This window comes from Trachinotus anak, unplaced genomic scaffold (genome assembly GCF_046630095.1).
Source record: "Trachinotus anak isolate AG129_WGS33_773 ecotype Australia unplaced genomic scaffold, CSIRO_AGI_Tana_v1 ptg000012l, whole genome shotgun sequence".
NCBI lineage: Eukaryota > Metazoa > Chordata > Actinopteri > Carangiformes > Carangidae > Trachinotus > Trachinotus anak.
This window is the reverse complement of record NW_027273863.1, coordinates 4910707-4927802: the sequence shown is the minus strand read 5'-3', so window position 1 is coordinate 4927802 and position 17096 is coordinate 4910707. Positions and strand designations below refer to the sequence as shown.

The 17096-nt window shown below is 39.6% G+C and overlaps 2 protein-coding genes across 2 annotated transcripts; both read right to left on the bottom strand.

Annotated features, from left to right (window-relative positions):
* Positions 1 to 11: 11 nt before the first annotated feature.
* On the bottom strand, positions 12 to 2457 carry atpsckmt (fATP synthase c subunit lysine N-methyltransferase). The gene is made up of 4 exons (XM_071491662.1): positions 2032 to 2457; positions 1216 to 1353; positions 982 to 1032; positions 12 to 765 (listed from the first exon to the last, which is right to left on the bottom strand). The coding sequence occupies exons 1-4, from the start codon at positions 2314 to 2316 to the stop codon at positions 544 to 546; spliced, it is 696 nt and encodes a 231-aa protein (XP_071347763.1). The 5' UTR covers positions 2317 to 2457; the 3' UTR covers positions 12 to 543.
* Positions 2458 to 2591: 134 nt separating this feature from the next.
* LOC139629190 (neuropilin and tolloid-like protein 1) lies at positions 2592 to 16732 on the bottom strand. The gene is made up of 10 exons (XM_071491660.1): positions 16396 to 16732; positions 16093 to 16158; positions 14556 to 14690; positions 14220 to 14468; positions 8903 to 8944; positions 8403 to 8530; positions 8026 to 8254; positions 6615 to 6728; positions 6360 to 6504; positions 2592 to 4139 (listed from the first exon to the last, which is right to left on the bottom strand). The coding sequence occupies exons 1-10, from the start codon at positions 16421 to 16423 to the stop codon at positions 3599 to 3601; spliced, it is 1677 nt and encodes a 558-aa protein (XP_071347761.1). The 5' UTR covers positions 16424 to 16732; the 3' UTR covers positions 2592 to 3598.
* Positions 16733 to 17096: the final 364 nt, after the last annotated feature.

The window sequence follows — 17096 nt, the reverse complement described above, 5'->3', positions numbered from 1 at the left end:
ATGGCACCAAAGCGATTTCATGTTGCTTTTATTAATACATAAGTCTAAAAACAGGATACAGAGCAGGAGTTTTCTGATCAAAATAATGAGGTGAACAACCTTGTTACTTCACCAGCTTCTTGGCGGCATTTTGTCTGGAAAGGATAAAGTGATTTCATACATAGTATAAACAGCAACTTGCACTGCAACTTCCTTGACACAATCAAGTTATGCAATGCAATCATTTATGACCAGTACCATTTTTTCCAGTTATGAACTTTTTCAGGTCATCCCCATTTGTGTTCTCTCTGACCCCTGGTCTACCACCACATGTGTCAAATACAGTATGAAATGTTTGTTCGATTATTCAGCTTTGACTTTTTTACTGCTAAATCTTGTCTGACTTAAGACAATGATGAAAGGTGGAGTCTGAAGACTAGTTTCAGTCTTTTATCAGGCATTTTCAGGTCCATCCCACAGTAGAAATTGCATGGATTTGAAAAACATCATCAAAGGATTACAAAGCCTGATGACAACTTTACAATAAAATCTGAGTTTTTGAATTCATGTGTGTATATCTGATGTGTCCTCTTGTTCTTGCATTGTCTTTCTTGTCATTCCTTGTTGCAGCTGTGATTTAAATGTCTTGGCATCATACACCCATACAGTGTCTATGCCCTCCCCAGCAGTATGTTCAGGGACCCAGGTAGGGAAGGGGAAGCGGCAGGCCACCACCTTGGCTGTTCTTGGCAACTCTTTTGCCAGCTTCAGCTCCAGCTGGTCCATCTGTAGATACAGACAGAAACAATTAGGATATCATATTAATAATATTTTGGAATTTCTCACCAAGAATGGATCATTTATTCACTGAACCAAGGTTAAAGGAACTATGAGTAATATTACTTTACTTTTTTAGTGACTTAAACTGGCAAACATGACATAAATTATATTCTAATACAATAATTAAAATTCAATTCCTGCAGCACAAACAGAAGAACTCACCATCTGAGGGACTCCAAAAATGACAACATTGGAGTACTGAGCGAAACTGACCTAGCAAAATAATGAGAAATAATGGGAAGGACATAGTGAAAAGACAGACATGTTCTTACACTAATACCCAATTTCTGTGACAAGAAGAAGAAACTGATTCCTACAGTAAAAAGTTCCCAAAAATTACATCAGGTGATTTCTAGAGTACTACTTTATTCATTATGCTTATCAAGTATCACTGACCTTCCACAAGTCAGAGATGTGGAAGGCGGTGGAGCAGCGGACTCCCTCTCTCCAGGCCTTGTAGCGAGAATACCACACCAGCCAGGGGTTCAGCTCAAAGCCTGATGCCTGAAACCCATGCTTGGCTGCTGCTATCACCTGCAACAGGAAGGAGGACAAAGGGAAATACAAAATATATGAGCAGGTTAGTCAAGTAAGTTAGGTAACACTTCAGAGTGTTTATTTTCTGTTTTGTTTCTGCAGCGCATCACACAGATTGTCAGGGTGGTCAGCACTGAAATGTTTTTTCTGGACTTAGGTTCTCTGTTACTTAAGTTTGAATTAGTGGGTTTTTTTATGGAGACATAAAGATGGTGTGGTTTGTTATGTGAAAACAACAAACACAAACAAGAAAATGCATTTTCAACCAGAGGTGGGACAAATAAACTGTACAGAAATCTCAAAAACAAGTTAATTTGTATGTGTATATTGTAATGCTTCTGCAATATCATTAACTCTGGCACAGCAGAGAGAGGCTGACTTTTCATAAGCGGATCAGTAACAGTGAAAACAGTATAATTTTATTGTTCCTTAACAGCAACGCTGGTGCTGAAAGGGATTGAGTCCTTTGCTGAAGGACACAGCAGGACCCTCTGCTGAAGTCCTCTGACAACTCACCCAACCAGTCAGAGAGGATCTGTGACACACCACAAATGAGCAGTAAAACAAATATGTCACTACCATGACACCACTTCTTAAACAGTGCTCCTGCTTATCTCGGTCTTAGGGCAGAGTTATTTTTTATGCCTCTATACCCACAGGGTAAGACACACTTACTATCCTGCCATCTCCACTCCCAATGTCCGCCAGTGTCCCTGACCTGGCCCGCAGCACGGTGAGGACATTCTCCACTTGAGCGGTGGTCGCTGGGACAAACGGGAGGCAGATTTTTCTCAGGGCAGGGGCAACAAACGGGGCGGCCACTGCGTACAGGGCGACTAGCGACCCTCCCAGCAGCCCTGTAACGATGAGACCGAGTCGGCTTCTGCCCCTGCTCTCCTTGGCCTCGCTCGGTGCCGCGTCCAGGAAGAGCTCTTGTTGTGACACGACGCTGGTTTTCATTATTCACACTATTCAAATCCACCGCACCTGCTCGTTGCGAAGCGATAAACTAATTATAACAAACCAAACACATACTGCACCGTTGCCTTAATACATCCATGATTCTGACAGATGACCTGTGCAACGCCGTTATAAGGCCGACTCGATGACAGAGATTAGCTAACGTAGGTTCCGCTCTCCCTTCTTTCCCTCGTCGGTAGCTGGTGGACCATGTAAATGAAATTATGTTAAGCGAAAAATAAATGCACACAAGCAAGCATTAAATAGCATGCAGGTTAATGGAAAAAGGAAAATATTTAATGAAATAAATAAATAGACACAGCCATATAGTCAGCAGAAAGAAATCAGCCAGACAAAAGCGTTGAAAAACTGATAAACACATAAATAAACACCAGTAAATACTCCTACACAAGCAAAAACAAATAATTAAATAATGCAACAATTTACATAGCAACAGAAAATATAAGTTTCAATGTTCCCTGTAAGATTCTTTCAAGACCAATGTGTGAACAGTGTTTTTCATGAAACATTTTCTTTGTGATTAATACTTTGTTATATGTCTCTTTTAATCTGGTTCATTGTTTTCGTATTTGATTCTGGACCAGTGCTCATCACAATCTAAATCTGTATTGTGGTGACTTCAACATATAAAAAGTAGAACATCAGTGAAATAACATTCAAACATATAGGAAACACTGCAACACATCATTTATTCACAAAATAATTGTAAATATGGTGCAGTCATATAAATATTCTAACCCAGAGTTTAAAGTTGAAGTTAAATAAGAAACAGAAAAGGAGAAAAAAAACTGTGATGTATTAGAAAGGGTGGGAAATATCTCACTGTGTGTGCATATAAATCCCTCATTGATCCATCCCTGTCAAATATGAGACTTTACCTCAGTGCCAGACTCACATTACCATAGCAGTGCTCCTAAATCTTTGGCTGAGGGGTATTTCTATTATAATTACGAGAGTGTTTCACAAGCTCCAGCCCATTCTATTCCTGGTACAATGTAATAATTTCATTTAATCTGAAACATATGAGACAAAGAAACACGAACAAAAGCTGTAAAGATCAACATACAGTTTAACAAATTAATCTGAAATCTAATTTTAAAAAGGCATTTAAAGGGCAGGGTTTTTAACCTATACACATACAAAATTAAGGTGATTATCTCTCTCATCAGTTCACCAGTATCCCTCCTATTTATCCCCTTCATCAATCTCAGTGCAGTTCTTGATTATTTTACCATTTTCTTCATTTCCATGTTGCCTAACATTAGAAGTCATTAGACAGTGTACGGTGGACAGTGTGATCCAGCCCTGACATGCCATGGTGGATCTGATGGTGGTGCATGTGGTGCTGCTGGCTGGTGGTGGGACCATCATCCATCATCAAATCATCCTCCTCCTCTGCCCTGTACCTCTCTGCTCCGTCCTGAGAGTAGCTATGCTTCATCACCAGGATGCTGCGTCGACCCGTTGGCGTGGTGTGGTGGGAGAGGCGCGGCGACTGCTGGCTCACCATCACCGGTGGCAATGGAGGCACGAGAGCCCCCCCGTCTCCAACTGCGGTGGCTTCCCTCATGCTTAGGTTGCTGCGGCTGCCGTGGACACTGCCGTGCATGCTCCCCTGCTGAGAGCCACAATGGTGGTCACGAATACATTTGCTTGAGGAGCGGCGGAGCTTGTGGAACTTCTCAAAGTCTTCGGCCATGGCGGCATCAGTCAGGTCACCGGACGGGGTGCGACGCAGAGTACAGAGTTCGTAGTGAGGAGGCTCAAAACCAGGGTGGAGGAGTGCAGGGTCAAAGTCATCCCTGAGGAGAAGTAGAGGAAAGCGGAGAACACACAAATGTGTCAAACATACAAGTAAGTGTTCTGGAAAGCACAACGAGAAGCCAACAGTGTTTCTCCAACCACTTTTGAAAATCCAGTGAATTTTGAATGTATGTAAATAAGCACATATGTACAGAACATATCCTCATGTATGTGGAATAAACAGTACGACTGCAAGTTACAACGACAACAACAAACATGTTCCCACTAACTATTTCTCGTGCCTTGTTTATCAGTTTGAGTGTTTTGTGCACTTATACACAAACAAATTGTGCTTTCCTCAGTGCACTCAAAATGTTCCAAGTTTCTAATCTGATAAACTGACATTTACTTATGGGTATCATGATTAGGGTTAGAGTTCAAGAGGATTTTAATGAATCCAGCAAATAATCTGCTCATCCAATCAGAATCCTTCCTAATCCCTTAAAAAATCATTTCGTAACTCCTCTGTGACATTCATTGACACTGACTCATTTACCCTCTTTCTGTGAGGGAAAAAGATCTTTTATTATATTAATTCTATTATATCATTTAGCCATTATAAACTAGATGAACTGGCACTTTATTCAGGTTGCATTTAACATTTAAAGATAAATTAGTTACACTGTAACCAAAAAGCTGAGGTCAAGCCCATGTCAAATAAGATTTTAGCACAGTAAATGTCTGCAGCTGTTTTAATGGTTTTCTGCCACTTGGGGGCAGTAGAACAAGTTAAAAACACAACACTGACATTATCAGCTCATAATGTTTTTATACTGAACTTGTTAGTTTCATATGTACAAATCCATACATCCAGCAGACATGAAGCAACATTAGCATTTACTTGGAGGTGCGTGTCAGGCTCCTTGACGAATGTAAGGTCAATATTAACTCTCCCTCTAGCTCTGTGTGGCTCTCCACCAACTCCTAAGGGAAAAAACTGACTCTTTCACTGCTGAATGTTCACCAGCTAGTCGCTAAATGTGTCTGCTGGGCTTTTTGGCTGAAAACTGCTGTCCAATGCTGCTGGAAACAAGGTTGAAGAGAACGTAAGTTTGCAGGTGGAAAAACCAAAACAATGAGCTGAAAGAGACTAAAAGCTACAGAGTTGGTTATAATTCTCCGTGGGTTCATCACTACTAACGACAACTTTCAGAATGATTCATTTGATCTGTTGTTTCAATAGAAATATTGCTTAGTGCAGCTTTAAGCAAGGGACAATGTTTGTAATTCCCATCTTCACAGCAAATACTGAACTTTGCATTATTATAGTGACCCTTTGAAGACAATTTTCCAAACTTGGAACTGATCAAAGCCCAGCCCCATAAAGTTAAGGTTTTTTCCCTACACATGCCACCTTACTGTTGTGCATTCTTTCCTATATGTCTGGACTCTATGAATAAGAAATGTCATCAAAGTGTTTACCCGCAGGTGGTTGACATGTTAGGTACTGTAACCTCTTTGGGTATTTGGACATTCAGTGGGTCTCAACCTTTCTGAGCCACAACTGACCCCCCTCCCTCTCGACTCAACCTTGAAACACTGCAGCGAACTGCTTGGCTTTCGATGCCTTTCCTAGTTGGCACTGCTGTTCACACAGTCACACAAACACATCGTGCTTGGCGCGTATTTACACACACATATTTGAGCAAACACACTCTTCTCTGCTCTGTTTATCCCAGGAGTTACTATCACACGCGGCAGCTACCAGACGTACTCAAACCTTACTTTATGATGCTTGTTGGAGGCCAAACCTGTCGGAGCTGACGGCTCCTTACATTTCTCAGTTGACCTTGATTGTGTAACGTTACTTTCAGTTGGCTCACCTTCACATATCTCTTCTTGGTCAACTGACATTTTGAGCTTGCTTTTTTGACTTTTATTTCTGAGAAGCTCCATATTCGGCCACTTTGCAGTAGTTGGTCAGTCTGCAACCCCAGCTGGAGGAGACAACTTCTCCTTTTCTCCTTCCCAGGTTCACATGACACACTAATTTCACTCACTTGCTTAAATCTGTTTTATAATCACGACTATTATAACATGGGAGAGTTAATGAAAAGCTCATTACCAAAAATATTTATGAATTTCTTTATCATTTATTTATTTTGGAAACCACGACCCTCAAAAATAATCTGGCGACCCTGACCCCACAGGTTGAAAACCACTGTTTTTATAAGAAATACTGTGAGAATCAAATTTCATGTGAATGTTAAATCTCTCACCTCCGGATGATGTATTTCTTGCGAGGCTGTTTGATCTGGATGATGACTGAGATGACGAGCAAGATGACGACCAGGCCACAGGTGACTCCAATGATGGTGAGGTTAGTGTTGTCCAGGGTGTCCAGGATACTGGCTTTTCTCTTCTCTAGTTAGGGAGATGCATAGGAAAAAATGACCCAAGGTTCAGACACAGCTATGTGCTACAAAGACATTATGTAGCTGGAGGTGAGTTTCTCAGCCCATGTGTCAGGGTACCTTTGCAGTGATTTTCATCCCAGGGGTAAACACAGTTCTGGATGCCGTTGCAGACCAGTGTGTGGTTGATGCACATATTGCTGTGGCAAAAGAAAGTGTCGTCTTCACATGGAGCTGTAAAACAATGGCAAAAGTCATTTGGTTGTTGTATGAATATACTGAAAATAAATCTTCTTGTAATAGTTTATCCTTGTTCGGTGATTGTTGTACATTCTTAATTTGAAGTCATGTTTCTGGAGCTGACAAATGCAACTCCAAAACTCCAATCTTCACTTTATTTTTCGTCAGCTCCTGAGGTAAATATGGCTTTTTAGTTTCATATCTAGCTAGTTCCTAACTTGTTGTTGTCTGTCATTTGGTACTGGGCAGGTAGCATTTAGTGGGTTTATTAGAACTTTTTGCTGAAAGGAGCTGCTGTTGCATCAGGAAACAAGTCTGATGGCAGTGGAACTGTGGGCCGGAAAACCAAAACAATTACCTAAAGGCGATAAAACAGTCACCAGGGCTGAGTAGAACTGCAGAGTATGGGGTTAATTGTCAGTAGATTCATCACTCTGGGCAATCCCTTTGACATTATAGTAATTTGACTCATTAGAACAGCTTTAAAAAATAATTTAATTGATATGGTTGGTCTCAAATTATGACTCTAATGCTTTAAGCTTTGATTCCAAGGTCTTTTGATGTTTAGTAATATGACGCAGGCTTGATCTAATAAACATCTTTATGTTTGAACACAGCACTGTTGACCACCAATCATTCATCGCTTGCTTTGGTTCAAGTTTATCTTTTAAGTTTGAACACTGGTGAATGTATCAGAAGCCATATCTTGATTTGAATTAACACATTATTATTATTATTCAAGATGGTAACATTTTTATGCCCGTATGGTAGCGGTAAGTAAGAAGAGAAAACTAAACAAAATGTCTTATTCCATGTGGAGGCTTTATCATGTTTTTGTGACTTCAACATGCCACCTCCCAAACGCAAATGTAATAAATGTACATATATTTAATTGCTATGACATATATGTACATATAAAATAAAAGCACACATGTAAAAATCATACATGAAACCTTGAAACTGGAATAATTTAACAAAGCCTGTCAATATACAGTATTTTTAAATTATAGGCTTTAGGGTCCAAAAGTCTGAGGCAATTTCCCAGAATGGGAAGAAAGACATGTTTAAAATTGATAAAGAACTTATATAAACAGATATCATTTTTATGTGTATGTTGTTTTAATAAACCATTAAATATATATCATTAACATATATGGTCTCATCTCATAAGGTGACACATATTTCAACATCACTCTTGATGTAGTTACATGTATATGTCATGTATGACTTGTCTGTGAAGGCAATAGATGAGGCACATTCAGATAAATGCAATAGGAAGGGATTCACTCACGTTCATGAAAGGTTGTAAAGAGGATCCGGAATTTGCTCTTCCTGCTGCCCTCGTCTGCCCACAGCCTCACCACGCCCACTGAGGACACCAGCATGACATCGTTGGCGACCGTGGAGCAGAACTTATTCTTCAGGTGCTCAACTGAACTGCTGCCGTCATAGATTGCAACAAAGTTACGCTTGCACTCATTGGAGTTGTGCATCTCGTACTCCAGAAAACGCATGTAGATCTGTGGGGGCGGGGGGGTGGGGGGGTTGAATGTTGAAAGTTAAGCTGCAGTGAATGAGGCAGGTTTTGATGTTTTGGAATGTACCACATATTTATGACAACATCTAGAGGATTTATATACTTATATACTATACTATATATATCCAGACCTTAGCTCTTGGAGGAGCCCTGATGTACCATCTGCAGTCCACAGCTTCAGTCTGCTGCACCTGGCCCTCCCTGCTTATCTGTGCTGATTCTACGAAGCCCTCCGGACCGCTCAGCTCAAACTCACAAACTGTGGGCAACATCTTTATGTTAAAGTTATACTAGTTTTGAGAATGTAAAATTTCAATAACGTTCAGAAAAAATGAGGACTCAAACATTTAAAATAAATTCAGGCAATCAGGAAGACCATTTAGGACAGTGGTTCCCAAGATAATGCAAGTGGGCCAACAAATCATTTGCAAAACAGTGCAATTTTAGTAATTATAAAAAATATATACATAAATATACGAATAATAATTAAATGTTTTAAAACACAATGATCTATAAAAACATTGTAAAAGTTTAAAAACTCCTTTCATTGTCATTGAGATTGCTTTCTGCCCTATACTCTCAATAGTATAATATAATGTTGTGGAATAATAACAATAAGTTGAATACTCACATGGCAGAGATGGAAGTGTCCCAAGCTCTTTGAACTCAGGATCTAAAAGCCGAACAAAATATCATTAGAGACAAATTAATCTAAATAACATTTGTCTTAAGTCTTTCCGCAGTTAAGGGCCATAATTTAAAACAGGCTAAAGGCCCCACAATAAACAATTTCAAATTTATTTTCTACATAGTGTATACTGTATGGTGAAAAAACTGTTAAAAAAACATTCTTAAAATGTGTAAAAACAACGGTGGAAAAATGAATTTGCACAGATACATGTAGATGATGTTATCCATCTGTCAATTTTCTGTGGGTTATCTGTGTCTGGTCGCACAGTAAATGGATGTACATTCATGTGCTATGATCAGTTAATGTAATCTTACTTACATGCCAACATTATATCGTCTATTTTCAAAAACATATTGAACTACATTAGTATAGAAAGTATAGAACAATGTGTCCAGAATATGCAGTATATATATGTATATGTTATACATGTAAATATCGTTTCAGCCAGATTTACAAAGATTGATGTGATTTTCACTACAATAAATTTCGTTGAGGAAAGGGATAGAGATAAAGACAAAATATCTGACCTTAGGTTTCTGGGTTAAGTACAAGAAAAAAAAGTACCATACAATAAAAATAACAATATTTAAAGACATATTGCAAAACCAAATCAAAGCAGCTGGCCAAGCCTTATATAATCTATGTACCAGCAGATTCCCTCTGCCCTCATTCAAACTCTCCTGAAACCCTGATGCCCTTGATCAAAAAAGAAAACACACACACACACACACACACACACACACACACACACACACACACACACACACACACACACACACACACACACACACACACACACACACACACACAAACATACACACACACTTGGCCACAGAAAGGAAAGAGATATTGTGTTCTAAACCTTTGTGCTGATGAATCTACTTGCTAGGTGGATTATAAATCCCGATATACCAGCTTAGTTCAGGACAGATTAGGCTCCACCAGCAATGACAACCTGGTGAAATGTGACATCTTTTTTGTTTTCTAAATTCTCTTGGAAGCACCAAGGTTGATATTTTAATTTTTTTATCTACACATCAATGAAAAACCAAATACAGTCATATAGAACATAAAAACAACACTACACCAAGGAGAGGGGATTTTTTTTTTTTTTAGATGAACCAATTTTTTTAATGGACCACAAAGATTTTTTTAAAATAATGTTTCTTTTACAACAATAATTTCTCACCTCTTTTAATATTTTTATAGCTGATAATGCAGTCTGTTGGTCAGAGGTGTGATGTAAGAAGATCAGGTGATGAACTGAGGCTCAAATCAACAAGAGGGCTCATGTTCTTTACCCGTTTCTGCCAGATTATTCACATCTATCCTGTGTGTGTGTGTGTGTGTGTGTGTGTGTGTGTGTGTGAGAGAGAGAGAGAGAGAGCGTAAGTGTGTGTGTGTGTTGCGACAGTGCATAACCAGAGAGAAATATAAATGCTTAAATATGCTTAAGAAGTTGTTAACACTGTAAGGTGAGCTGAGGGCACTGTAAAATTTTATGAAATAATACAAAACTTCTGTATGGTAATCCCCCCCCCCCCCCCCAATATAAAAAAAAAACTGAACTGACATTCACAGGCAAACAAGTTCAGCCCCTCCAGCAACTTAAAAAATAATGTGTGTGGGATGGAATCACAGTCCATCTAGTCTAAAACTGGAACAATCCCTTAAGGAATAAAAATATAACACACAGAGGCTCAATCGTGTTAAAACAGAAAGAAAGAAAGAAAGAAAGAGAGAAAGAAAGAAAGAAAGAAAGAAAGAAAGAAAGAAAGAAAGAAAGAAAGAATGAAAGACAGAAAGAAAGAAAGAAAGAAAGAAAGATGGCAGGGTGGATGGTGGATGGATGGACAGAGGGATGCAGATTAATCTTTGGCCCTCGTCAGTGTAGGTGGCCTATAAAATCTGCTGTTAATAAAGCCTCTGCCTTGGACTCCCTTAAGCTGCTACTGCGGCTCAGCGTTGACAAGCTGAATTCCCCTGAAGACAAGCTTTCATTAACTCTTGTGTGTGAGAGGAAACAAGTGCTCGTGTGTGTGTGTGTGTGTGTGTGTGTGTGTGTGTGTGTTGGACGAAATGCTCCCCTCCTCTTCCCTCGTCAGCTGCAGCTGGTGTGCCTGCACTACAAATGGAAATGAGAGAACATTCCCAGCAGCATGCAACCGCACCATTATTAAAGTTGCAATATGCAACTGTTTGGCATCACATGCACAGTTAAAATATAGCATTTATTGTAGACCACCCCACATCCTTAATGCAAATGAGGGATTAGAGGGTTCTTCTGTGGTACAGATCTTAGTCAAGTGTATATTACATTGTGGCACTGGAAACACAAGTGTCCAATGTGGGTGCAAAGGTGTGTTCATGTGTGTTTTAAAATTACCAGCTGCAACAACATGGCTGGTATTGGTTTCACCTTTTGAGTCTGTGTGTGTGTATGTGTGTGTGTGTGTGTGTGTCCTCATAGAAGAATGTAGTCTTGCCTATATATGTCTGTCTGTCTGTGAACAGATGTTGTTAGCACGTTAGCATCACAAACAAATACAATACAATTGCAAACTTTACATGTGTGTAGTTGAGATCAAAATGAAGTTTGAAGATGGGCGTGGTCTCGTGGGTCAGAACGTCAACATGTCAACACAGCTGGTGTGATCCCAACACATTATGGTATATAAATGAGATAAATGAGCCAAAGGAAGGGAGAGACTGTGTAAAAGATGGAGCTGCGTTTGACATGTAGCAGCCAACAATGGATTAGGAGAGAGTGCCAAGAAAAGGAGTCAAAGGCTTAGAGTCATAGTAATACTCTAAACACACCCCCACTCCACACACCACCACCACCCTGCCAGACAGAGCGGCAGCTGGTGTGAGAATAACAATATATAGCTGGAATTCAAAATTCAAAATAAGTTGTTTTTTTGTTTTTTTTAATCCCAAAAAAAAACTCAACAAAAGTCTGTGTGAGTTTAACATGAGAGACCACTGTTTACAACTGTGTCTTCAACCTTAGCATCCTCATTTACCCAGAAAGCTAAACTGAAAAAAATCCCAATGACTACTTATTCCCTACAAGGTCCTTTCTACAGTATGTACTCACTGGTCAGTTAAAGAGGTACGCTGACTAAACCTAATGCAGTTTAAGTCCTTTAAAAAGCTCATCATGTTTTTGATGAAACTGCTTTATAGAGAGGTGTTGATTCAACTGCATGACAAATTTTGGAGGTTGTAGTTTCTGGTGCTTTATAGTGGTACAATTTCAATTGCAATACTTTTTTTGTTTATTGTGTTTATTTTATCCACTTGAATAAGTGCAGGTACACTACAATTATATAGTGTGAACACAAGATGTCATATATGTATACTGCAAGACACAGCTCAAATATAGCTGTGCAGACTAAAGCACAAACCATGAACCTGACTAGGTAGAACTGATTTCAGGTTTTTGAGTTTTTTTTTACATTTTGCACAGTGCTTTACAAGATACTCAGGGATGCACACACAACAACAACACAACAAATTAAACAGTGAAACAGCACTGAGTATCACAGGACATTAAATCAAATATAAAGTCAGCTGCAAAAAGTTCATCATTATTGTTAGCTGTGGCGCATGCAGTTTCTATTCTCTAAACTATCAGGGCTTTTCCATTAGCCAGCGTTGGACCGCTTTAGCTGCGCTGTGCCAAGCCAAGCTGTGATGACACGTGCTGTTTCTACTACAGCGTCACAGGAAGGGATCGGCATGCTATGTGTGCTCCTGTGGTCCTACTAGGTCGCAGGGCCGAGCATGATTTTTTGTGACATCTGCCCCCCCAGCTGTGTCCTCACGGCTAATCTGTGCTAGAGGCTGGAGAGAAAGCTGTGTTCATCTCTGTGTTCAGCTCTCAGTGGGTTTGTAGCTTCTACCGGAGCGCCTGTGGTTTGGAGTTGGGTTTCTCCCCAACGTGCATCTTAATACTTTCTCATACCACCATTTACCGTTTATCGTATTGGAGCAGTAACAAACCAAACCTTTACTGTTGTTGCTGCTTCACATTGCTTTTATTGTGAAGAAGTTGAAATGTGTTTATAGCAGAGTTAGCAGAGCTTCATTAGATAAAAAAGATAATATGAATATATTCTGGTATTTGGTCAGTGGATCCCTTTTAAACACTGCAGGAAGGAAGTAGTACAAACAATAAGATGAAGACGGCTGCAGGCATCGGTGATGAAATACATTATTCATCTGTCTGCCTGCCTGTCGATTTTCTCTACAACAACTCATCCAGTCGGCTTCAAACTTGGAGGGAGTATTGCTGAGGACAGGAGGGAGTTTATTATTTTGGATGAGCTGTTTTTGGGAAAGCTTCAAGCATCACTTTAAAAACATGTTATGTGATGTGAAGAAAAAGGCGGAACTATGCTACAATGGCAGCATAGCCCCCCAGGCAATGCAATGGGTTTAAGAAAAGCTTTTTCTACACCATCACCTGGACACTAGCAGAGCAGGGCAGGGCAACCAACTCCAGCAGTAACAAATGAGACCAACTGACCACACACAATGCAGGATGTATTCTCAGGACCCAAAGAAGTGGAGTGTTGTGTGTGAAGTTGTTTGGATGATGATGAAAGTTGCAAGCTGGATTGACACAGGTCAAGCAATCAGCCCCTGCTGACAGGCCCAGTAGTCTGAGGTGTGTTCAGTAACTAGTTTGGTGCTGGAGAAGTTATGTCCAGTGGGTTTATCAAAATACCCCAGAATCCTGAGATGTAGTTGCCCAGATATTTCAAACTATGACCCATAAATAATGAAATCTGGACTGGACACGCCCTGATCACGGCATTGTAAGATGTCATATCCAAAAATCTCCATATATGTTCCAGATTCCTGCAAGAATCTAAAAGGGATATCTCCAGATTCTTGGGATTTTGACGCAGTGTTATCACTCCCTGCTGCTGCTGCAAACAAGGTTGAGACTGACGTTCTGGATCGCAAAACTGTAACAATCAGCAGAAAACTGCTGAAAGGCTGAGGAGAACTGCAGAGTTGGGTGATTTCTATAGGATTTGTTTCATGACAAGCGACTCCTCTGACAATATACATTGTCACCTGATTCATTTTAACATAAAAAATAGATTAGTGCAGCATTAAGGCCATGTTAGAAAATGCAGCCCCTTCCTTCTCTGAACATCTATCATTGAGACAGAACTGATTTCACTGCATTTCTGAAGTTCTGTCCTCTCTACATAGTTTGGTCTTAACCTCCATCACTCACCCTGTGTGAAGTTGTACCGGGCAGAGAAACCAATGGCCTCCAGTTCACCATCAGCCACAAACTTGATGTACAGGTACCTCCCACTGGAGCGGACATACGCAGGACTTTCCTGCCCACAGTAGCGGCCGATGATGGGCGAAAAACCAAAAGGCCCATCGCGGACCTCGATGTGGTCAAACTTACACTCCCAGGACGGCTCGATGGAGTACTTCTCATCGAAGAACAGGTCGATGCACTGTCGAGGAGAGGCTGGAAGAGGAAGAGAGGTTAGAAACAGGTGAGATAAAAACAGCAGAGTGAGTAAGAGGTTAAAAAAGAAAAAGATGGAAGTCTGACCTTCTATAATGTAGACACATTCCCTCTCAGGCGGGTATTTCTCAGGGTAGTTGGGCGAAGTGAAATACCCTCCTTCAGGCTCCTTCACCCAGGTCCCACACTTCCCAGCTGGGGTCACACCTGAGTTGTTCTTCACTGGAAACAGGCGGAAAGTGTTCGGACAGACAGACATGCAGATGAAAGCGTTAAAGAGGGAGAATCAGCTGTAATTCTCTAGTTAGTGGTCATAAGAGGGTTGTCAACACACTTATTTATCAGTCCATCCAATCTCATTATCTGGACATGTGACATTTGGCTAGAGTTAGAGGATGAGGTTAGGAGGATTTGATCCAATTTAATACATCACTGAACAAAAGCACTTTGGATTAGACATTATCTACTCTAACTGGAGCTGAAGGTATGCAAAGAAAAAAAAATCATAGTGCAATTATTTTGACAGATATTGCAATAAGAGTCATGACTATAGTGGGAAGGGAATGTTTACATTTCACTTTCACTGGAAAAAAATATATAAAAAATTATGATTATCTGATGTTTTACTGGGGTCTGTACCAAACAAGCATGTTCCCTAACATATGGAGAATATAATTTGTAGGCTGTAGCACCACAATGGTTCATTTATGGCACATTTTACCTTTATCAAAAAAGTTGCAGCTCCTGAGTTTTGGATATTGCACTTGGCCATATTGTGTTGTCAATAATATTTTGATTAATTGTTCAGCCTTAACTCAGACTGTCAAATTAGAGGTATGATTCTGAACTAGGGCTCCAACTAATCATTATTTTCTTAATTAGGCCTGTAATATAAAAAATACCCAAAGCCATTACCAAAATGAGGAATGAACAGTAAATCCAGATGTCCCATGTGCAAATGTAATATATGAACATATGTTGAATTTCCATATATGAAATAGGCTATATTTTGTACATATAAAATGAAAACACATACACAAACACAAAAATTATATTAAACCAATTAGAATTTGGAGCAATTCATATATAGTCATATATATATATATTCACATATATGTCTGGCCCATACAAATACAGTATGTATGGTAATGTATGAATGCTTATATTGTATATTATATAAATATATATCGATCCCAAAGTCTGTCAATATATATTGCTATTATACACAGTACTGTCCAAAAGTCTGAGTCCAATTAACCAGAATGGGAAGCTAGACATTAAAATTGCTAAGAAATTTATAAGAAAGACATACACAGTATAATCAGTGTGGAATTTTTATATGTATCTTGTTTTAATAAACTAACATATATAACTTAAATATATGTTGTTAATATGTATGCACACAAAAAGATATGCCATAAAAAATCATAATAAATATATTTAATATGTGTACATATACAAATATTACTATGGGTATTATATGTCATAAACGTATATCTTCATATATCCATAGGATGTATATACTGTATGTGATAATAATATAAGTGACATATATGGCAACATCACTCTTCATATAGGGACCTATGTGTCAGATATTACATTTGTGTATGTAGTGATATGATACCTTGAGCTTTTTTTTTGGTAGTTGTGGCACCAGACAGCTGAGGTGAGAGGAGGCTTGCTGCTAAAGCTGAGAGAAGAGAAGAGAAGAGAAGAGAAGAGAAGAGAAGAGAAGAGAAGAGAAGAGAAGAGAAGAGAAGAGAAGAGAAGAGAGAAAATCTGACTACATAACAAAAAATGTGACAACAATATTGACTGCAAAGAGAGGCACATCCTAAACATCAACTCCTGGCTGATAGCAGCTCTTCCTTCAGGGCATGACTGGCTGACAGCAGGATGTGAAAGGCGGCTACAGTTGGGAACTTACCGATGGGCAGCAGAAGTTTGCGCACCATGTCTGCTTCCTGAGGACGAGCAGCTCTGTCTCCATCAAATCGTCTCGTCCGTCAGTTGTGAGGGGAGAGGTTTCGTTCAGCCCATCAGTTCCTCACAAAAAAGCGCCAAATCCGAGAGCAGGGAGTTCGACATTTCCATCCCTCATCCCGCTCTCTCTCTTTCTCTCCCTCGGTCTCAGCTCAGAGGATTACTCTCCTCTCCGCCACAAACCTTCACAATTTTTTGCTCCACCTTTAGGCTGCAGCCATTAATCCTCTCACAAGATACACGGTCATTGACAAAGCTGCGCCCGCTGCGAAAGTGGGCCGAGGCAAGTGTGTGTGTGTGTGTGTGTGTGTGTGTGTGTACGCTCCTTCATCCCAAGAATAGGTGCCTAAATTCGCCCTTTAGGCAGTTAAACACTCAGCAGCATTATCACAGCTACAGTTAAATGAAATCAATATATTTTCAAAACAGATATTAATTTATTCACTTTATGTTTTTTGTAAAATATTTCTCAAATTTGAATGTAAGTAAAGAATGCAGTCTTATCCATATGCACAGTGGTTGAGCTGAGGATTAGTTATTTACTATTAGACCTGCATTCCATATGTTATGTACATCAACAGCAAAATATATTTAAAATATCAAAAATAAAAATATAAATTATGTAGCAGATTGTAGTGGAGAGAG

Bases quoted from the DNA above. Each gene is read 5' to 3' on its own strand.
- atpsckmt (XM_071491662.1), bottom strand. From the start codon at position 2,316: ATGAAAACCAGCGTCGTGTCACAACAAGAGCTCTTCCTGGACGCGGCA. The intron at 1,354-2,031 runs GTAAGTGTGTCT...TTCCTGTTGCAG, and splicing joins GGAGTGGAGATGGCAGGATA to GTGATAGCAGCAGCCAAGCA. The intron at 1,033-1,215 runs GTCAGTGATACT...TTATTTTGCTAG, and splicing joins ACATCTCTGACTTGTGGAAG to GTCAGTTTCGCTCAGTACTC.
- LOC139629190 (XM_071491660.1), bottom strand. From the start codon at position 16,423: ATGGTGCGCAAACTTCTGCTGCCCATCG. The intron at 8,531-8,902 runs GTGAGTATTCAA...TGTTGCCCACAG, and splicing joins GACACTTCCATCTCTGCCAT to TTTGTGAGTTTGAGCTGAGC. The intron at 6,729-8,025 runs GTGAGTGAATCC...ATTGTTTTACAG, and splicing joins CTTTACAACCTTTCATGAAC to CTCCATGTGAAGACGACACT.